This window comes from Triticum dicoccoides, chromosome 4B, assembly GCF_002162155.2.
Source record: "Triticum dicoccoides isolate Atlit2015 ecotype Zavitan chromosome 4B, WEW_v2.0, whole genome shotgun sequence".
NCBI lineage: Eukaryota > Viridiplantae > Streptophyta > Magnoliopsida > Poales > Poaceae > Triticum > Triticum dicoccoides.
The window spans coordinates 560,738,154-560,761,783 of NC_041387.1; the positions used below are offsets into that span (position 1 = coordinate 560,738,154).

General features: G+C 44.6%; 1 protein-coding gene across 2 annotated transcripts; it reads right to left on the reverse strand.

The window, feature by feature from the left end:
- Window positions 1–7,875: 7,875 nt before the first annotated feature.
- LOC119291457 lies at window positions 7,876–12,524 on the reverse strand. 2 transcript variants are annotated; one of them, XM_037570212.1, is made up of 7 exons: window positions 12,006–12,524; window positions 11,817–11,919; window positions 11,008–11,104; window positions 10,759–10,868; window positions 9,657–9,854; window positions 8,866–8,930; window positions 7,876–8,064 (listed from the first exon to the last, which is right to left on the reverse strand). In XM_037570212.1, the coding sequence occupies exons 1-5, from the start codon at window positions 12,299–12,301 to the stop codon at window positions 9,786–9,788; spliced, it is 675 nt and encodes a 224-aa protein (XP_037426109.1). In that variant the 5' UTR covers window positions 12,302–12,524; the 3' UTR covers window positions 7,876–8,064; window positions 8,866–8,930; window positions 9,657–9,785. The 2 variants fall into 2 exon arrangements, with proteins under 2 accessions (XP_037426109.1, XP_037426107.1); XM_037570210.1 differs by having other exon boundaries at window positions 8,866–9,854.
- Between the last annotated feature and the right edge of the window lie 11,106 nt (window positions 12,525–23,630).

Below are 23,630 nucleotides of genomic sequence, written 5' to 3' on the forward strand. Positions count from 1 at the left end.
TGCTTTTCCTTGTTCTGCTTAAAACATCAATTTAACTTGTTTGATCATGCATGAAAATAGTACAGATGGATAGATTGGATTTTTCTGATCATTTTTCATATATAATTTGTCCAATTTGGAGTTACAGAATAAAAGTTATGAATTTTTGAAGTTTAAATAATATTCTGGAATTTCCTGATTTAAATTAAATCCAGAAGTATAATTATTGCGCCAGCATGACATCAGCAGGACGTCAGTGGTCAACTGCGGCTGGCTGGGGTCAAACCTGACGTGTGGGGTCCACACGTCAGTGACAGGGGGTGTTTAACAGGGTTAATTTAATCCTAATTAGTAATTAGTGGCGCTGGGGCCCACTGTCAGTGTCAGGGGGGGTAGTTAGTTTAACTGATTCGGTTAGTGCTAATCCTAATTAGCTGCAGGGCTGGGCCCACCTGTCAGGGACACAGGGGGGTTCCTGCCGTGGTCAAGGTGGGTCAAACCCACCGGCGACACGACGCCGGCGAGGCCCGAGACGGCGGCGCGATGCGGGATCGCGCTACAGGGCACGGGCGAGGCCGTGCTTGGGCTCGTTGGAGAGCCCTTGCTCACGCGCGTCGAACGGTGGTGGTGGCCGTGCCTGGGGTGGTCTGTACCGTCAACGGCGAGCTCGTGAGCGCCGGCCGGAGTTCGGGTGCGGTCGGAATCGGTGTTGCAGGGTGTTTGGGGAGGCGTTGGTGCGTGCTACGTGCTCCTAGTGAGGTGTGGAGCACGATGGTGTGCTCGGTTGGGCGCTACGGTGACCGTGGCCACGACGGCGACATCGCCGGCGGCGTCGAGCTTCGGAGCTCAAGGGGGCGGCAGCTACAGAAGGCTAGGGACGACAGGGCAAGGGGGAATCGAATCGGTGGCTCACCGCGGAGCTGCAGGGATGGTTAGCGGGCTCAGGGACGGCCGGAGTGCAGCGAATCGACGGCGATGACCTCCGGTGGCCGAGGAGGGGAACGGCGACGTAGGCGGCGATGCAGGGCTTCCGGAGACCCGTGGAGCGGTGGGGAGGAAGAGGGGGTCGAGGCGGAGCTCCTGAGCTAGTCGGGGGAGCGAGGGGTGGCCGGAGACGGGTGCTATGGCGAACGGCGGCGACGGTGGTGTTCGGCCGTGTGAGAGAGAGAGCGAGGGAGAGGGGGGAGGAACTGAGGGAGAGTGAGAGAGAGCAGGGGGGAGGCGTGGCATCGTCCGGGGCATCGAGCGAGGAGAGGAGGGCAGGCAGGCAGCCGAGCAGGTGGCGTGGCGCGGTGGCGCGCGCGCGCCGGCCACACTCCCCTCCCTCTGTCGAGGACGAAGACGACAGAGGAGGGAGGCGGGCTGGGCCGCCTGCTGGCTGGGCCAGCCAGCTGGCTGGGCCGCACAGTGGAGGAGCCCAGGTAAGCTCCTCCTGTTATTTATTTTTCTGTTTTCTAATTTCTGACATTTGTTTTGATTTAAATAATATATTAAATCATTTATTTACCTTATGCCAATTTTTGCAGGAGCTAGATATATTATTCCAGAGCTACTTTATAATTGGCATAATATTTGGACATATATTAATATATATAATTAATATATTTCCAATGCAAATATTTATGCATTAATTCCAAATGCCCAAAATAAATACCTATGAGCTCTTAAAAATATTGGTTTGATTTTTTATCTCTGTCCAATATTTTCAGAGAGCAACATGAGCATTTTCTTGGACCCTTTTGGAGAAAATTTTAATTGGATCATTTCAAAAATGATTCTGAGGGTTTCACAGATCCCCATTTCAAATTAAATGGAAAATTTAAACATGATGCACACACTCTGATGCATGACTAGCTAGGGTGTGACAACTCACCCCCACTCAAAAGAATCTCGTCCCGAGATTTGGGTTCCTCCGGGAAGAAGGCGGGATATTCGAGTCGAAGACGATCCTCTCTTTCCCAAGTTGCTTCATCCTCAGAATGGTGCGACCATTGAACTTTGAGAAACTTGATATTATGACGTCGGGTGGTACGTTCGGCCTGATCGAGGATACGAATGGGGTACTCTCGATATGTAAGATTATCATGGAGATCAAGCGTTTCGTGGTCCACTTCACGGATAGGATCCGAGAAGCAACGCCTGAGTTGAGAAACGTGGAAGACATCGTGGACTCTGGAGAGGTGCGGAGGTAGTTCCAACTGGTAGGAAACTTCTCCTCGTTTGGCGAGAATGCGAAAAGGTCCAATGTAACGAGGAGCCAATTTGCCTTTGATACCGAAACGATGGGTTCCCTTCAGAGGGGTGACCCGAAGATAAGCCTTCTCGTCAACCTCGAAAGTCATAGCCTTATGTTTTCGGTCATATTGACTCTTTTGACGAGATTGGTCTGTTTTCAACTTTTCACGAACGATACGAACTTGTTCTTCTGCTTCCTGAATCATATCCGGGCCAAAGAATTGTCTTTCCCCGGTCTCTGACCAGTTAAGGGGTGTTCGACACCGTCGTCCATAGAGAACTTCAAAAGGGGCTTTACCCAAGCTAGATTGATAGCTGTTGTTGTAAGCGAATTCGGCAAATGGAAGGCACTTCTCCCAGTCCATTCCGAAAGAGATAACAGAGGCTCGAAGCATGTCTTCTAGAATCTGGTTGACGCGTTCCACTTGACCACTCGACTGAGGGTGGAAAGCGGTGCTGAAGGAGAGACGGGTTCCCATAGCATTTTGGAAACTTTCCCAAAATCGAGAGGTGAAAAGACTTCCTCGATCCGAGTTAATTTCCAAAGGAACACCATGAAGGGACACTATTCGGGAGATGTATAAGTCTGCCAGCTGACTAGCGGTTATACTCTCACGAACAGGTAGGAAATGGGCTACTTTGGAAAGACGATCGACAACGACGAAGATAGCATTATTCCCTCTCTTGGTCCTGGGAAAACCGGTAATGAAATCCATACCAATTTTATCCCATTTCCATTCAGGAATAGCTAAGGGTTGAAGGGTACCAGCAGGCCGTTGATGCTCTACTTTTACACGACGACAGACGTCGCAATTAGCAATATACTGAGCAATTTCTCTCTTCATCCTAGTCCACCAGAATCTCTGGCGTAGATCCTGATACATCTTAGTACTACCGGGATGAATAGTGAGAGGAGATTCATGAGCCTCCTTAAGGTTCAACTGCCGTAGATGCTGGTTCTTGGGAACCACTAGACGGTTCTCAAAGTACACAACACCATGATCATTTGTGGAGAAACAACTAGCACCTCCGCTAGCAATGTTCTCTTTGATTTTAGATATTCCCTTATCTCGCTTTTGGGCAGCGATGATTTGATCCGTAAGAGTAGGTTTTGCTACCAAGGTGGAAAGAAAACCTTGAGGTACAATGTGAAGGTTAAGCTTCCGAAATTCCTCATGGAGAAGCGGTTGACCTTGTTGTAACATCAGGTTGTTACAATAAGATTTACGACTTAGCGCATCAGCCATGACGTTGGCTTTCCCTGGGGTGTAGGTTATTCCTAAGTCGAAGTCTGTGATCAATTCAACCCAACGTCTTTGCCTGAGATTCAAATCCGGTTGGGTGAAAATGTACTTCAGACTTTGGTGATCAGTGAATATTTCGCAACGATTACCGAGGAGGTAATGTCGCCAGGTCTTAAGTGCATAGACTACGGCTGCAAGCTCTAGATCATGAGTAGGATAATTCTCCTCATGTGGGTGCAATTGCCGTGAAGCGTAAGCAATTACGTGTCGATCTTGCATGAGAATGCAACCTAGTCCTTGTCGCAAGGCGTCGCAGTAGATAACAAAGTCCTTGGAGAAGTCTGGCGGTACCAGTACGGGAGCAGAAGTCAGGCGTCTTTTCAGTTCCTGAAAGCTGTGCTCACATTGTGGAGTCCACTCGAACTTCTTATCTTTCTTGAGGAGTTCGGTTAGAGGTTTAGCAATCTTGGAGAAGTTCTCGACAAAGCGGCGACAATAGCTCGCTAAGCCTAGAAAACTCCGAACTTGCTTGACCGATTCAGGTGGAGTCCAATAAAGGACGGCTTGAACTCGCTCAGGGTTAACAGCAATACCTTTACCAGATATTACATGACCTAGATAGGTCACTTCTGACAACCAGAATTCACATTTAGAAAATTTGGCATAAAGGCGATGCTCTCGAAGTTTCTTCAACACTAGCCTTAAATGTTCGGCATGTTCTTCCTCGTTCTTGGAGTAGATGAGTATATCATCGAGATAAACTACGACGAATTTATCCAAATACTCCATGAAGATTGAGTTCATTAACCGAGAAAAGGTGGCTGGAGCGTTGGTTAAACCGAAGGACATGACGGTGTACTCATATTGGCCATAACGAGTAACAAAGGCCGTTTTAGGGATGTCCCCGTTTCTGATCTTGATTTGATGGTAGCCCAACCTCAAATCCATCTTGGAAAAGACTGAGGATCCAGCGAGCTGATCGTACAGGTCGTTGATCCTGGGAAGCGGATATTTGTTCTTGATTGTGACCAAATTGACAGGTCGGTAATCTACAACCATCCGGTCCGTACCATCCTTCTTCTTGACGAATAGGACGGGACAAGCCCACGGAGAAGAGCTAGGTCGGATGAAACCCTTTTTCAAGGACTCATCGAGTTGTTTCTTAAGCTCGGCTAGCTCTAGGGGTGCCATCTTATAAGGTCTTCTAGCAATCGGAATGGTTCCGGGGATGAGGTCTATTACGAACTCAACATCCCTGTCAGGTGGAACACCTGGCAATTCCTCTGGGAAGACATCCGGGAAGTCACAGACTACCGGAATGTCCTCAAGGTCTGGCAAAGGGCTGGCGTTAAGAGAAAATAATTGTCGCTTGGCTATTCGGGTCAAGACATTGACTATCTTCCCCGAAGGATGGGTGAGTTGAACAGTCCTAGAGAAGCAATCAATTTGGGCATGATGAGCTGACATCCAGTCCATACCCAGAATGATATTAATATCTGAAGATTTAAGGGCTATCAGAGACGCAAGGAAAACAAGTCTGTCGACTTGGATTTCATTTCCATGGCTTACTCTAGAAGTTTGCCATTTGGATCCCGGAGTTTGAATTACCATAGAAGTTGGCATATCACCGAATGCGACGTTATGCAAACGAGCATAATTTTCAGATATAAAAGAATGAGAGGCTCCTGTATCGAAAAGAACAGATGCCGGGTGGCAATTAACAAGAAGCGTACCGAGAACGACGTTGGGATCCTCTTGAGCTTCTTCGGCAGAGATACAGTTGACATGGCCACGTGAAGCGGTGACCGGCTTGGCGTGGAATATCTTTCCTGTCAGCTTGCCACGGCCAACAGCTTTAACAGCTTTAGCAAAGTAGTATGATAGTAATGGTAACAGTGGTAAAAGGTAAAGATGGCAAAAGTAATATTTCTGGGTTTTGTAGTGATTGTAACAATAGCAACGGAAAAGTAAATAAGCGAAGCGCAATAAATGAAAAGCTCGTAGGCAATGGATCAGTGATGGATAATTATGTCGGATGCGATTCCTCATGTAATAGCTATAACATTGGGTGACACAGAACTAGCTCCAATTCATCAATGTAATGTAGGCATGTATTCCGAATATAGTCATATGTGCTTATGGAAAAGAACTTGCTTGACATCTTTTGTCCTACCCTCCTGTGGCAGCGGGGTCCTAGTGGAAACTAAGGGATATTAAGGCCTCCTTTTAATAGAGAACCGGACAAAAGCATTAACATATAGTAAATACATGAACTCCTCAAACTACGGTCATCACCGAGAAGTATCCCGATTATAGTCACTTCGGGGTTGTCGGATCATAACACATAATGGGTGACTATAGACTTGCAAGATAGGATCAAGAACACACATATATTGATGAAAACATAATAGGTTCAGATCTGAAATCATGACACTCGGGCCCTAGTGACAAACATTAAGCATAGCAAAGTCATAGCAACATCAATCTCAGAACATAGTGGATACTAGGGATCAAACCCTAACAAAACTAAATTGATTACATGGTAAATCTCATCCAACCCATCACCGTCCAGCAAGCCTACGATGGAATTGCTCACGCACGGCGGTGAGCATCATGAAATTGGTGATGGATGATGGTTGATGATGACGATGGCGACGAATCCCCCTCTGCGGAGCCCCGAACGGACTCCAGATCATCCCTCCCGAGAGAGATTAGGGCTTGGCGGTGGCTCCGTATCGTAAAACGCGATGAAACTTCCTCTCTGATTTTTTCTCTCCGAGAGACAGAATATATGGAGTTGGAGTTGAGGTCGGCGGAGCAGCAGGGGGCCCACAAGACAGGGGGCGCGCCCAGAGGGGGTGGGTGCACCCCCCACCTTCGTGGACAGGGTGTGGGCCCCCTGGTCTTCATCTTTTGCCAGTATTTTTTATATTTTCTAAAACTTGTCTCTGAGGATTTTCAGGTCATTCCGAGAACTTTTGTTTTCTACACATGAAACAACATCATGGTAATTCTACTGAAAACAGCGTCAGTACGGGTTAGTTTCATTCAAATCATGCAAGTTAGAGTCCAAAACAAGGGCAAAAGTGTTTGGAAAAGTAGATACGTTGGAGACGTATCAACTCCCCCAATCTTAAACCTTTGCTTGTCCTCAAGCAATTCAGTTGATAAACTGAAAGTGATAAAGAAAAACATTTACAAACTCTGTTTGCTCTTGTTGTTGTAAACATGTAAAGCCAACATTCAAGTTTCAACAAGTATTATGAACTAACCATACTCACAATAACACCTGGTCTCACAATTACTCATACACTACAAAAAATACACTTCCGTGATGATACGTGTTTGTCACAGTAGGTCGCGTTTTTTGTCATGCATGTACATCCATGAAAAATTTATGACAGAATCAAGATAGTCATACCTATGCTGTCGTAGAAGTGTTCCATGACATTACCAACATTATCATCACGGAAGTGTCCACTTCCATGACGATAAATCGTGCGTCACAGAAGTGCTTTCGTCAAGGGTGACCGACAGGTGGCATTATCATGACCAGTTTTCTGGGTATTAATTTCCCAGAAAATGGTCTTTGTGCTCACCAGCCCCAGGATTACTGTTAGCTGATGAGGCACCAACTTGATACAGAAACTCCAAACAAAAATACATAATATGTAGTACAAGACCATTCTGGCCTATGAGTACAACATAAGGTTGCTAGTGGTTGATGGCGGAAGCGGTCTGTGGATCATCAGCGTTATGGAACTCCATTTCCCATAGGAACAGCTGACCAGGTTAACTCCTATCTTCGCGAAGCTTGTATCACCCACTACAAGAAATATGTAAACTTGTGACCACCACTATTGGTCACTGAAAGGTCATAGTTTTTCATTTGCGTCCTTTTTGTGACCAAAAACAGAAGGTCAAAAGCTGGCGGTCGTAAACTGACTATAGTGACCTTCTTTGTGAGAAGGTCGTAGACGTTTACAACCAAAACAGAAGGTCGTTAAACCCATGACCTTTTGTTTTTGTCACTAGCTGTCTACCCAGGCCACGTCGGATCCGACGTGGCAATCTGACGTGGAAAAATTGTGACAGATTAAAAATGTCAAAAGTTAGAATCAGCCCGATCCAATTGGGTGTTTATATGGGCCGAGCCCATTAGTTCAACCAATTTAGTGTATTTTTTCTGTCAATTTTTGTTAGCTTCACGGGCCAAGCCCAACATCGTAGCCTTTTTATTTTTGGACCATGGCCATTTTGGCTGAGCAGTTCAAGTACTTCTTTTTTAAGATGGGCCCACTATTCGGATGGTCCCAATTGTTAGGTTCTTCTAGTAAGTGGGTCCCAATTGTCAAGGTCATTTTCTTTAAATTTCAATTTGCTAGTAAATAAATCTCCAACATTCAAATGGGAACAGTTAGAGAACACACGTAGTACTTCACATAACAGCCAGAATCAGTTTGATACATCATACAACAAAGACAAAATAGCAGAATCATCATGTTACATCATAATATAACACAATAGAATGGTAATCACAGTCTATATACTCCAGCTCTCTTCAACTTCGCATTCCCCAGATTCCCCAGATTCCCAGCTTCCAAATCTGCAGCACAGAATCAACGCCATGTTAATAGAACAAACTTGGTGTTACAACAGATGAATGATAACACAAATTGATCTTGCTAGTACCATGCTTTTTGTTCTTCAACTAGTTAAAATGAGATACCCATTCATACAAGAAAACAGATACAAAGTGGAAGAGATACTGAAACAGATACACAAGTTGAGATGCAGCAGGCATATTCATCAAGTATATATCATGATGTGTATTCAACATATTGTTGTACCATTACAAACCAAGAGATACCGAAACAGTGGAAGAGAAACAATTAATAGATTAGGAAGTAGGCTAATTTAATTGAGTGCAGCAACTTGGTTGTTGTTGTTGTTTTACCAGCAGTGGTATACTCAAAATCTAACAAGTATTAGTACGTTGATGATGTGCTAGTGCTAGTATTAAAAAAGGATGAATTTGGCTAGTGCAAGGAAATGAAAAACAAGTACAGAACTTTCTTACAAATTAACCACCACATGCATAGCATAGCTAGCTAATGGCCCAAAGGAAAAAAACTGATGAAGCAGCAAGGCCATGACCACCACCAGGTGCATATCTACTCTACCTAATGGGCCATTAGTAGAAAGCAAGCCGTTTAACTAGCTGACAAACATCAACCATTGTATCTTTTTTTCTCTCCCTCTCTCTACTGATGAACATCAACACAATTTTGTAGAGTTGTAAACTGATTTTTGATAGAATAAACAGCCAATTTGTGTGCTGATTGGACCTAGTTTTAAAGAAACAAAAAGGATTGGCAGCATAGGGAGAGGGAGATGGACGTGCTACCTGCTGCTGCAGTGGTGCATCATGGTGTCCTGCTTGAGCTCCTCCTCCTAATGTTGCTCACTAACCTGCAGGACAAACAAGGCCATAGGTGAGCTGCAGCAAAGGCATTTCCTGATGATTTATTGAGTTCATGGCCACCTATAGAAATATTAGAGGGGCATGATAAGGAGTTGTAAAATACGAAGAGTAGCCTAGACCTATACCGAATAGTAATGCATATATTCAGGAATGTGAAGTTCACCAATTGTTCCCAAAACAAGGAAAAATACGTCTTGATGTTTCAAGTGCAGTAGAATATATGCAAGCCCCAAGCATCCAAATGACTACTGTAGTCGATTGATAGCAGCAAATGTATACAAAAACAAACAGTGCTTGACAATTGAGGTAATTTAACATTAAAGAACTCATTACATATGATTTTCTTCATCCAGGGTGATAACATGTTACTGCCATGTTATTGTGATTAAAAGACTAAGATTTCATCAAGCCTATGTCATGCATAACAGGAACATATTATAAAATACAGAATAGTAGTTCAGTGCCTTCAAGTGTTGAATGACTCATGGTACAGTAATAATCACAATAAACTATCAGTACATGTGTGGCTAGTTGCAAGGTGTCTATCATCAGACACATCATCATCACAGTAGGAGTAATCTAGTGTAGACAAATACCATGAGAGGATTGTTCACTGAATGGTAAATTGAGGGATTCAGTGCTAAGTCAAACGAAACCAAACCACGCAATTGCGAGCACCAGCCAAGCAATTCAATGAAGCAACAAGCGAGTACTCTGGAACACGGGGAGGAGCGGTAGACGACAAAACCAATGGCGCATGCATGGCTCTCTTTGGCGCAGAGCCAGCAGCTGCGTCCCTTCTGGGGTCCATGGCGCTCTGACAATTGTTGTTGTGGTTCATATCATTGACGCTTCATTTCTGTTTGCAAAAGCAGTGCGTCGGCGGGCAGGAGGGGAAACGTGAGCCTGACCTGGAGTAAACAGGCATAAGAATGTATGTCAGATGCAGCCAAAAAACAAACAAGATGATTAATCATTGGCAACGAACAGTTGAAACTACACAAGCCTTCCATTTCCTTGTATGGCATGTTTGTTTAGGTTCCATACAGACATAGAGAGCATATATCAATCAAACTATACAATTAGTAAAAATAATAGGGTGTGCAAGAAAGAGATAATGTTCCACTGAAAAAATGGAGTATTGGCAAAGAATAGAGTATACAAGCTACAGAAGTCTGTATACACTAGATTAGGAAATGAATGAAGAGGGGACACCTGAAACTATACAAGTCTGTCTGTAGTTTATACACCTGAAACTATACAAGACTAGATTAGGTAGTGTTCCACTGTTTGTTTCCATTTTCTTGGTAGGAATAGATAGATACATAGATAGATGCATACATAGATATAAAAAGAGCAGCACATGTATCAAGTGAAAAAAATCAGTGGGTGTATTGATGTGTTCCACATGTGTTCAACCATGGTAAAACTCCCTATGCCGATTGATTGCGTACAGGTTCTGTGAGGAAATTGGAATAACATTTTCAGATGCACCTAGCTAATGCTCCTCTGTTCATAAATAAAAGTCTTATATTTACGAACAGATGTAGTAGTAAATATCAACACAGGAATTTGCACTGCGAAGCATGCTACTCTGAACATTTACTGCAATGAAGAAACCTACAATTTAGTGTCAGGGTTCCCTTCACTTTGGAAACAAGTTATACACACTTGATGTGTTTATGATGGCAGGGTACTAATTATCTGAAAAGGAAACAAGGAAAGAGCCACATTTGTTCTTGTTGATTTAGCAAGTGTACTTGCAAGTGAATGTAGTACTATGCAATGAACTATATGATTGGATCAAATCAGAACCTCTCTTTGTTTCTCTGACATGGATGAGCCTGTTAGGTCCCGTGAAACCTCTCCCAGGTCCTTGAAGGATACTTTCCCCTTGCCATCAATGCCATACACCTTAAATATCACTGCTCAATGAAACATAAACCAGATCAACACCGGAGCAGCAAATTAGTAGTCATCATCAGGATCACAGAGACCCAAACCAACATACACTCCTTTCAAGATAGACAGCAAAAAGAGGAAAAGAAACGTGATGAGCATTACACTCAATCTTTTGCTGAAGGCTGGCCCTTGCGCTGAAGGTAGAGAGAAAAGAAATAAATTCCTTGAAGTTCAATCCATCAACCATATGTAGCAACCTCTGCAAATAGAAGAAATGGAAGCTCAAAATCAGTCTCACCTCCATAGTTGACACTGCTGAATCTCCTAAATATAACTAAAACAGTCAAACTGAGTAAATAAAGTCAACTGGCTATGTTATTTGCAAGGGAGGTCGTGTTTTGCTGGAAAAACTACACTATATGTACAAATCAGATACACCGAGTTTTACTGGGGAAGAAAAACGGGCTGCAAATCTTCAGTAGAAATGATCTATATGGAGATTTTTGTGGTCTATGATAAGTGTTACATATTTGGCAAAATGCATTATACCATTCTTTGAAAACTATGACTTCGTTCGTACCCAATCAAAGATAGCCAGAGCTTTTTCCAAGAAGATGTGGAAGGTGCTTGGCTTCATAGAGATATTCAGGTTCCACATGTATGGTAAAACTCCCTGTGACGATCGATTACGTACTGGTTCTGTGATTGGTATAATGCTTGATTAGTTTTTCCTAATTAGTGGAAAAGCTGAGTGGGGACAGAGCTGTAAACAATACCACTAGGAAAACAGTAGTAGATGCAAGTGATGTGTGTGTAATCCATGGACATCGCATAAAAACAAGAGGCACGCATTGGTACTATAGTCAGTTAGTGAGTCATCTGGAGGTGGGCAAGACGGGGACAAAGCAAGCAGGAGCACAAAATTGCCTGCCTCGGTGACGAGAGACGGAGGGGGAGGGGGAGGGACGAACTTGGGAGAGCCGGTTGGTGGAGAACTCCGGGATGGAGAGGAACTCGTCCTCGGAGACGAATCCCCTGGCGCTGCGGTGGGCGACTTCACCTGGAGGGAGCATTCTGCACGCGCAGGCAGGAAGCAAAGCAAGTCAGACACCATGAAAGATGAGGCAAAAAACTGACTAAATCAAGGCCGATCTGAGAACCTGCTTGCCGAGGATGAGGAGGCCGGGGGTCTCCTGGAGCGCGAGGGCACGGAGGATCTTGGCGACGGCGAGCGGGAGGAGCGGGCGGGCGGGGCCGGGGTTGTGGAGGATGTGGACGGCGCGGTCGGCACCCATGGCGAGCGTGGTGCGGAGCATGTCGGCGGCCTACGCGGGACTGACTGTGCGGCAATGTCCTCGGAGGCGGCGCCGGCCTCGCGGAGCCGCAACTCCTCCTCCACGGCAATCTCGCAGAAGGGGTTCATGGACATCTTGACGCTGGCCGTGTCGATGCCCATCCGACAATCGGGACAGGAAGAAGGCGTGGTGGAGTGAGGGGATTGGCAGTGTGTGGCAGCGGCGGCGATGTGGGAGGGGGAGAGGTGGGTGGCGGAGGCGAGGGGAGAGGTGGGCGACGAAAGGAAGGGGAGGACGGGGCGGCGGCGGAAGGATCTATATCGGGGAGAGGAGTGGAGGAGGGGAGGGATCTAGATCGGTGGAGCTAGCGAGGGAAAGAAAGGAGGCGGGGGTGGATGGAAATTTACCCGGAGAACATATCTAGGGTTTTGGGGTTGGTGTGGATGGGTCGAGGACAGCCGTTGGATCCCCGTCGGATGCACGATCCGGGTGATATGTCCACAGACCAATCAGAATGCAGTACGATTTTATGACCATCTAAATTGGTCGTAGTTGACTTAAAATAAAGTGTTAAAATCATTTAAGCTACTTTATGATCTAAGAAATTCAAAAAAATGGAAAACCTTCTCATTGTGTCACCAAAATATGAACAAGTTTTCAAAAAAATAACAACATGGAATAAGATAAATATCTTTAAAAAGGTGTCGTCGGAAATGAGTTTTTTTGCAAAAAAAACATTTTCCCTATTTCGGGTGCCCCAAATGAGTTTTTTTGTGAAGGACCAACAATATATTTATTGCAAAATTGTATGAAATCAATTTTATAAACTATTAGGCCATATTTAATGCACAAATGACCAAATAGTTGGGTGTCAAAAGATTTTATCCACATCTGGTAAAAAAGACAAATTTCCGCTGATCCAGATGGAAGCGGGTGAAATTTGAACTGTAGCTGCCTCATAGTATGCTATTTATTTTTTACAAAAATCATTTCTAGGTACATAAGTATATATTTTATCATAGAAACACCAAAAGGTTTCCAAGATTCAACCACTAGCTAGGAACGGTCAAGCCCGTCATTTTGACCGCATTTTTAAACGGGCATAAAAAATTCAAAAAAATCAAAAATTTGGAAAACCTTCGCATTGTGTCATTATATGTGACCAAGTTTCCAGGAAAAATAATAAACTTGTAATACGGTAATTATTTTTAAAAAGTGTTCTCGGAAATGAGCTATCAAATGTGAAGATTCATGGCTTTCAAGCCAAATGATCAATCTTATGGCCAGATTCGTGGCATAGTTTGTTCAAATGATCTCATATTGTGCACAAGGGAGCATCTTGGAATTCCAAACAATGTTGCCTAAGGGAGTTTTCATTTTCTTTGCACGAAAAATTCATTTTCCATTTTCCGAGTGCCCGAAATGAGGTTTTTTTGTGAAGGAACTACCAAATAATTGTTGCAAAAATGGACCAAATCAATTTTATAAAATACTAGGACATGTTTAATGCACAATTGACAAAATGGTTGGGTGTAAAAAGTTTTGATCCACCTCTGGTGAAAAAGACAAATTGTCGCCGATTCAGTTGGAAGCGGGTCAAATTTGAACTGCAGCTGCCTCATAGTTTGCTATTTATTTTTTACAAAAATCATTTCTAGGTACATAAGTATATATTTTATCATAGAAACACCAAAATTTTTCCAAGATTCAACCACTAGCTAGGAACGGTCAAGCCCGCCGTTTTGACCGCATTTTGAAACGGGCATAAAAAATTCAAAAAAAATCAAAAAATTGGAAAACCTTCGCATTGTGTCATTATATGTGGCCAAGTTTCCAGGAAAAATAATAAACTTGTAATACGGTAATTTATTTTAAAAAAGTGTTCTCGGAAATGAGCTATCAAGTGTGAAGATTCATGGCTTTCAAGCCAAATGATCAATCTTATGGCCACATTCATGGCATAGTTTGTTCAAATGATATCATATTGTGCACAAGGGTGCATCTTGGAATTCCAAACAATGTTGCCTAAGGGAGTTTTCATTTTCTTTGCACGGAAAATTCATTTTCCATTTTCCGAGTGCCCGAAATGAGGTTTTTTTGTGAAGGAACTACCAAATGATTATTGCAAAAATGGATCAAATCAATTTTATAAAACACTAGGACATGTTCAATGCACAATTGATAAAATGGTTGGGTGTAAAAAGTTTTGATCCACCTCTGGTGAAAAAGACAAATTGTCGCCGATTCAGGTGGAAGCGGGTCAAATTTGAACTGCAGCTGCCTCATAGTTTGCAATTTATTTTTTACAAAAATCATTTCTAGGTACATATGTATATATTTTATCATAGAAACACCAAAAGTTTTCCAAGATTCAACCACTAGCTAGGAACGGTCAAGCCTGCCGTTTTGACCGCATTTTGAAACGGGCATAAAAAATTCAAAAAAAATCAAAAAATTGAAAAACCTTCGCATTGTGTCATTATATGTGGCCAAGTTTCCAGGAAAAATAATAAACTTGTAATACGGTAATTATTTTGAAAAAGTGTTCTCGGAAATGAGCTATCAAGTGTGAAGATTCATGGCTTTCAAGCCAAATGATTAATCTTATGGCCACATTCATGGCATAGTTTGTTCAAATGATATTATATTGTGCACAAGGGTGCATCTTGGAATTCCAAACAATGTTGCCTAAGGGAGTTTCCATTTTCTTTGCACGGAAAATTCATTTTCCATTTTTTGAGTGCCCGAAATGAGGTTTTTTTGTGAAGGAACTACCAAATAATTGTTGCAAAAATGGACCAAATCAATTTTATAAAATACTCGGCCATGTTTAATGCACAATTGACAAAATGGTTGGGTGTAAAAAGTTTTGATCCACCTCTGGTGAAAAAGACAAATTGTCGCTGATTCAGGTGGAAGCGGGTCAAATTTGAACTGCAGTTGCCTCATAGTTTGCTATTTATTTTTTACAAAAATCATTTCTAGGTAAACAAGTAACTATTAATCAGAAATACATGGTTTTATGGTGAGACATTGATGTTTGGACGGTAGCCAAGGGCCCCAACTCTAGAGCGCGTAAGCTCGCATGCCCGACATGTGACCATGGCATTGCCATGTGTTCTGCGCGGCCTAGGCATGTCTAATGGGTTGGGCACTCCCCAGTTAGGTTCTAGGAAGAAAATCACAACATAAGATTCTCACGAGCAGACCGATCGATGCTCAAACATGAATAAGCAGCCAAATGTTTGATTTGCGGTACGGGAAATGCACATGGCTAATGGGCGTTAGTTTTGGCTAAGGATGATCAGTTACTAAGAAGACCGTCTTCACAAATTTTCACCTCAAAAGGAGGAGCCTAGGTGGTACTTACTTTACAAAGTACCACACTGGACATAAATACGAATGTTGAAGCTGGGCTCAAAATAATGAATGGATTGAGCTGGCATTTGGTGCAGGATGGTTATTTGGGCATAGGAAAGCACTGTAGAAAATGGATACCATTTGGACATGCCAAAGTGGTACTTCCTTCACACAGTGCTGCTCTAAGCAGAATAGGAAAATGAATATTTTTGAATTATTTTTGAACTAGGCAAGGAATCTTTTTGACATATTTGATGAAGATATGATCCAAAACATTTATGAGAATTTTTTGGGAATTTTTGGAATAACAGAAATATAGGTTGCTTCACAACCTAGGGCAAAAACTGCCACATGGACATGATACATAGGCAAAACTGATGAGGTGGCACCTAGTCATCACAACCCACCACAATCTACAAGGCTATGACCACCTATATTGGTCATTAACAACTAGAAATAAGGCAGCAGACTAGCACTGTTTGCTTTGTGACCATTTCGTGTAAGGAAATTACGACCTTTCTGACCAAAATGGTCGCAATGGTTTAGGGTTTGGAGCCCCCCGAACAGCTTTTGACCAATTTGTCTAAAATGTTCATAGATCTATGACCAATTGTTCCAGGGTCACTGACAGAAGGTCACTAGTTGACATATTTCTTGTAGTGACCGTTGCTTAGGTTCCGGGGCTGTCATCGCAATGCTCCTCTCCATGCAAGAAAATCTGGCCAAGACAATAGCCAGGGACAAGCCAGTGAGTACTTTGAATGTACTCGCAAACATTATGAACACGGGTATAATATAACAAATCGTGCTCTAAAATATTTTATGATCACAACCTCAGTCATAAAATAAAAATCCCTGATGCATGCAAGAAGGTTATTTATATGCAACATGAATATGTAGTAATAGAGTAGTAATAAAATGCACCGACCGGGTGTCTGAAGCGACGCCTCGAAAGGATAATAAATAACGATGATGCCTCCGTCGGGCGTCTGGGCGACACCACCTAAAGGGCTTATAGAGTAAATAATTAACAAAGCATGCCACAGTCGGGCGTCTCAGCAACACCACATAAAGGGCTTATAACAAAACAATCACAGTGAATATCCAGGAGGTAGAACCGTCCCAGGGATACTCAATACTCCAAATAACATAAAGGGTTAGTCTGTAATAATAAAAATCATAATCATCATAAGTCACACGTCATGATCCATGTTCTGGTTTAGTAGTTTCTCCTCCGAAGACCGACACTAAGACCGACACTTGACCCAACCCAGACTGTAGTCCTTAACCATGGACACGGCTATTCGAATAGATTTAATCTCTGCAGAGGGTGTACTCTTTACCCATGAGTAACGGATTCCTTTAGTCCATTGGGACTAATTCCATCTACAGTCTTTCAATTGAAAACACACCTGACCTGCACACACCAGCTTACCGGAGTCTGGAATCACCCACGACACTAGTTAGGCAAAGCTCTAAGTGGGGAGGCTACAACCTCAATTTGCATCGGATCACAAAATTTATACCGCGCGCACACTGGGGGAGCTACCCCCTCGGCTACAACCGAAACACCCATGCCCCCTCACCGGATGACTGGCTTTAATACATGGCCATGGAACCCTCATCCCGGCCCCTCTGTACCGTGTGTTCTAGAAAGGGGTTGACGACTTACTGAACCGTACCATACCTATGGCAGGGACAAGTGGTAGTACGAAACAAGTGTGGGGGTTACCGGAACAAGACTCGATCTATGGTCGACTCAGGAGGTTTAAGTATTCCCTGCATGATTAGCATAACGAATATATTTCATCCAACAGACAGAATCACCACTCATCATACCCCATCATGCCATACCGGACACACTCGTCTTGACGAGGAACTAGGGACAAAGCTCATGTCTACCCAAGACAGAGACTTTCCCGACTTCCTTCTGGCAGGCACGAAAAGCATACGAGGATGATTACTATCACAAGCATGACCATTTCCAACAGCAAAGAAATCTCCAATATGCATGAGATCATTAATATGCACTCATGAGTTTGAACATATCATCACATAAAATAACGGACACTCCGTGTCGAGGTGGTATTGTAACCGTGTCAGACAACACACACAAATTTATGCCCGAGTTCAGAATGCTTGCCTTCAAGAGTATGCAAGTGGGGTGTGCCCTTTTGAAAGTTGACTTCTTCTTGAAAACCTATTTTTGAAATTATTCAAATTAATATGTAGTTTCAAAACAGTGCAAAAAAGTTGTCTGGAAATTTCCAAATAAATCTTAAAATAAACTAGACTAAATTTGAGGGAGGTAGGAAAAAGAGTCAACTCATTTGGAGTTTCTGGTTTTTAAGTAAAACAGAAAAAGAAAATAAAATGTTTCAAAATTGAACACGTCAAAGGCGTACTTTGCTTTTACGCCTTCGCTTATCCAGCATGGACCGGCGTGAGTCATCGACATTGGTTCCGGGGGGCCCACTAGTCACGTTTGACTAGTCTCCCCGCCTTCCCTCTCCTTTGGCCGAATGGAGGCGGAGCTCCGGCGATCCTCGCCGGCGAACGACGGCTCCTCGAGGGTATCCGAGGGCAGGGATGGATCCGCGGGTCTAGGGCGGTACTCCCGGTGGTTGCTAGGCTGGCGGGGATGGAGGGAGTCACCGGCGGCGAGCTCCACGGCGGAGGTAGCTTCGGGTGTATTTAGGGGCTCGGGCTACGGTGGTTCCCGACCGTGTTTGGGAGGCTGGGCGGCTCCGTAGGGTTGAGAGGGGTAGATTGGTTGCGCTGGATGGGCAGGGAAGGCCCTGGTTGCGATGCATGACGCTGGGGCGTGGCGGCGGCCGAACCGGCCAGAGTCGGGGAAGACGGCTTCCCCCCGACGATTGCTGGCTGTGGGGATGCTATGGGGGTGGCCTGAGGTCGCCTGAGTGTCTGGATGAGTCCGGGGCCTCCTTTTATAGCACAACGAGGCCGGTTCCGTGGCGGTGGATAAGGATGCTGGCGACCACCGTTCTGTATCTTGCAGGGCATCGTGGCGGCGACGGGCGCTTGCGGACAAGCTGTGGATGAGCTCGGACTGCTCCACGGGCGAGCTGGCGTGTTGGTGTGGCTCGGGCGGCGCCGACACGGCCGGGGTCTGCTGCAGCCGTCAGCTAGCCGCCACGGCCGACCTGACGGTGGCGCTGTGGGGTGCCAGGGGTAGTCGGGGTGGCTCTGTGTTGCAGGAGGAGACGGGGCGTGCTGGCTGCGGTTGGCCAAGGGCCAGAACGGGCACGGGGTGGGCGGCAGCGAGACGCGGCAGCTCGGTGCACGCGCGTGCAAAACGTGCGCTCTAGGCGCGCCCAGAGCACGCACGCTAGGTGTTTGCCGAAATGACAGTGTGTGCTAGAGGGCATAGGAGGGGCTGGTGACCAACAGATCTAGGCTAGTGGTAGTTGGGATGCCAATGGACATGCTCGTTTGGCTGCTGTGGCAAGTCTGCAATGCAAACTCATGAGCATGTCAATTCTGTTCATGAACTCAAGGTGTTCGTCAGAATGTCAGGAACCCTTAGGCAACTCTTGGGGTGGCCAAAGTCTCCAGACCAGGGTCTCTTTAGGTGATAGAGGGGGTGGCAATGTTAGTTTGGCAAAAACAGAAACTTGTTAGTGCAAGTTTTGCAAAACCCTAGTTCTGGACAGAAGGAAAAGGGCATAATATCATGCAACAAAATTGCTCCAATGAGTCCAACCTCCTGGACTTAAGGGTTTTGGTTTAGGTGTAATACAAGCAGGAGAAAGCTCATGGTTACTATAGCACAAATAATTAGGGGTGTAGTAGAAAACACCCAACTGGGCCAGAATGAAAATGAGGTTGATTTACTCAAAATTTTCAAAGGGCATAACTGGGTTTTTGCATAAAGTTGAATAATATACTCCTATTGACATCCCATAATTTTGGTGGAAGTTTTAAAGAAATATTTAAATAGGTTGTAGTGCAAAATTGCCCACTGGACCAGTTTTGAAAACTTGGTGTAGAGCTCAAATCTCCAATGAACAAAACATATTTTTGCATAAAAGTGATATAAAAACATCATAGGTCATCCCCAAATTTTGGTGTGATTTTTAAATAAATTTATCCAATGGTTGTAGTTCAAAAAAGGCTTCAAAACTAATGAAAAACCATTTTAAGGAATAAAGCTCAGAGAGCAAAATTTTTGCAAATAAATCCACTGATAATAGAAGTGTTTTTCATGAGAGGGTAAACAAGTCCAAAAAAAATTTGGGAAGCTTTCACTTGGGGTAAAAACTCCTTAAAATAAAGAACAGAAAGGTTCTGAAATCAAAAGAAAATCCAGAAAACAAAAGTTTAAGTTTCCTGGCAAAATTTCAATTAAGAAAACAAAGTTAAAAATTTTGGGGTGTCACAACACTACCCCCCTTAAGAAAAATCTCGTCCTCGAGACTTGTTAAGGGTTGTTTTCGAAAATATCATTCCTATTAGTTGAAACCAAACAGTTTACTCATAGTACGAACCTTGTGTCGTCGAGGTTGGTTTTTGGCAGCTACGTCCAAGGTTAAAAATGCAATCACACATCGACATACTCGTGCGTGGCTACTATTTAAAATAGGGGCGTACAAGCAACATCATTTAATTATGGCGATACAGGATCACATAATTACCGGGCGTGGACATACTAAGACTCGGTACTACTCGAGCGACTCAAATCTACCTTGTTAATATCTAAGCGGGCGTGCCTCGTGGATGCCAAGGCTTCTCCATTGGCCTCACCGTTGGGGTTAGCTGGAGGGGGTTGAAGGGCTGCAGGGTCGAGGTAGCGATGATGACCGTCGCGGGGATTGTTGGCCACAATTCCGTTGGAGTGTGCTTCCAAAAGGCGACGAAGCACTTCTGGGTTCATCAAAGCACCTTGGTTGGTGGTTGGGGCTCACCTCAAGGTCTCGATCGGTTGTCCGAACAACACGACTGGGTTGTCAGCGTCGGGCTCATCTTCTCTTCTTGCTGGGGCTCGGCGGATCAGTTCTCCACGAGCTGCGATCAGATCAAGGGTGATCTGATCGAATAGATCCTCTAGTGCACTTACATGGCGTACTAGATGCAAGAATGCAGGATCCGTCTCGTGATCTCCGTTGGCAACCTGGGGTGGCCTACCGTACCCATCACGGCTCGGGTAGTAGTAGAATGAGCGACAGTTAACTCTGGGCAACAAGTGCCGGAGTTAAACTATAGCCTCTCGAGCAGCTAGTTGGATGGCTTGCGGCTCAAAGGAAGTTGTCCTTCCGATGAACCTGTAGGGGTGTTCTGTTGATAGGCCCCTACCATAGATGTGCATGGTGGCCCAGAATTGACGGCCCTCACCGCCCATGGGTCCTTGGTACACCACATATTCTGGGGGCTCTTCTAACGCGAAGGCACGGCGGGTGAGGTTTGCTAGCACGGTCACAAAACCTCCAAGGTTGTTCGCTGTGGTCTCATTGTGCATGACGGGGCCAGGCATTATGGCTTGGTTTGGAAAGAGGCTGTGCCGTGCTGGGTTGAGGCTAGCGTGTCCTTTTTATAGGAAAAGGGGATGGAGTCTTCCTCCGCACGCTTGCGAATGAGACAATCTAGGTGTCGGTCACTGGCCCGTGATCGACAGGTTAGGCTGATAGGTTGGGCAGCGACTGCCAAAAGTGTCGGGGTCACTTTATGGCTATCTTGCACGAGAAGCTTGGCCGGGGTTTGGTTAAGGTCTAGTGGGTTGGTTTACCTAGGTTTTTCGACCTGGCTAAGATAGGATTAGCCAATGGTCAGCCTAGCTCTGATACCAAGTTTGTCACGACCGGTTTTCTGGGTATTAATTTCCCAGAAAATGGCCTTTGTGCTCACCAGCCCCAGGATTACTGTTCGCTGATGAGGCACCAACTTGATACAGAAACTCCAAGCAAAAATACATAATATGTAGTACAAGACCATTCTGGCCTATGAGTACAACATAAGGTTGCTAGTGGTTGATGGCGGAAGCGGTTTGTGGATCATCAGCGTTATGGGACTCCATTTCCAACAGGAACAGCTGACCAGGTTAAATCCTATCTTCGCGAGGCTGCTATCACTGTTGCTTAGGTTCCGGGGCTATCATCGCAATGCTCCTCTCCATGCAAGAAAATCTGGCCAAGACAATAGCCTGGGACAAGCCAGTGAGTACTTTGAATGTACTCGCAAACATTATGAACACGGGTATAATATAACAAATCATGCTCTAAAATATTTTATGATCACAACCTCAGTCATAAAATAAAAATCCCTGACGCATGCAAGCAGGTTATTTATATGCAACATGAATATGTAGTTACAGAGTAGTAATAGAATGCACCGATCGGGTGTCTGAAGCGACGCCTTGAAAGGATAATAAATAACGAGCATGCCTCAGTCGGGCGTCTGGGCGACATCACCTAAAGGGCTTAAAGAGTAAACAATTAACAAAGCATTCCACAGTCGGGCGTCTCAGCGACACCACATAAAGGGCTTATAAGAAAACAATCACAGTGAATATCGAGGAGGTAGAACCGTCCCAGGGATACCCAATACTCCAATTAACATAAAGGGTTAGTCCATAATAATAATAATCATAATCATCATAAGTCACACGTCATGATCCATGTTCTTGTTTAGTAGTTTCTCATCCGAAGACCGACACTAAGACCGACACTTGACCCAACCCAGACTGTAGTCCTTAACCATGGACACGGCTATTCGAATAGATTTAATCTCTGCAGAGGGTGTACTCCTTACCCACAAGTAACGGATTCCTTTAGTCCATTGGGACTAATTCTGTCTACGGTCTTTCAATTGAAAACACACCTGACCTGCACACACCAGCTTAACTTACCGGAGTCTGGAATCACCCACGACACTAGTTAGGCAAAGCTCTAAGTGGGGAGGCTACAACCTCGATTAGCATGGGATCACAAAATTTATACCGTGCGCAAACTGGGGGAGCTACCCCCTCGACTACAACCGAAACACCCATGCCCCCTGACCGAATGACTGGCTTTAATCCATGGCCATGGAACCCTCATCCCGGCCCCTCTGTACGGTTTGTGCTAGAAAGGGGTTGACAACTTACTGAACCGTACCCTACCTATGGCAGGGACAAGTGGTAGTACGAAACAAGTGTGGGGGTTACCGGAACAAGACTCGATCTATGGTCGACTCAGGAGGTTTATGTATTCCCTGCATGATTAGCATAACGAATATATTTCATCCAACAGACAGAATCACCACTCATCATTCCCCATCATGCCATACCGGACACACTCGTCTCGACGAGGAACTAGGGACAAAGCTCAGGTCTACCCAAGACAGAGACTTTCCCGGCTTCCTTCAGGCAGGCACGAAAAGCATACGAGGTTGATTACTGTCACAAGCATGACCATTTCCAACAGCAAGGAAATCTCCAATATGCATGAGATCATTAATATGCACTCATGAGTTGAACATATCATCACATAAAATAACGGACACTCCGTGTCGAGGTGGTATTGTAACCGTGTCACACAACACACACAAAATTATGCCCAACTTCAGAATGCTTGCCTTCAAGAGTATGCAAGTGGGGTGTGCCCTTTTGAAAGTTGACTTCTTCTTGAAAACCTATTTTTGAAATTATTCAAATTAATATATAGTTTCAAAACAGTGCAAAAAAGTTGTCTGGAAATTTCCAAATAAATCTTAAAATAAACTAGACTAAATTTTAGGGAGGTAGGAAAAAGAATCTACTCATTTGGAGTTTTATTTAAAAAGATATAGCCAGTCAAAGTTTAGTCAAATTTTTGGTTCTTAAATAAAACAGAAAAAGAAAAGAAAACGTTTCGAAATTGAACACGTCGAAGGCGTACTTTGCTTTTACGCCTTTACTTATCCAGCATGGACCGGCGTGAGTCACTGACAGTTGGTCCGGGGGGGGCCACTGGTTAGGTTTGACTAGTCTCCCCGCCTTCCCTCTCCTTTGGCCGAACGGAGGCGAAGCTCCGGCAATCCTCGCCGGCGAACGACGGCTCCTCGAGGGCATCCGAGGGCAGGGATGGATCTGCGGGTCTAGGACGGTCCTCCCGGTGGTTGCTAGGCTGGCGGGGACAGAGGGAGTCGCTGGCGGCG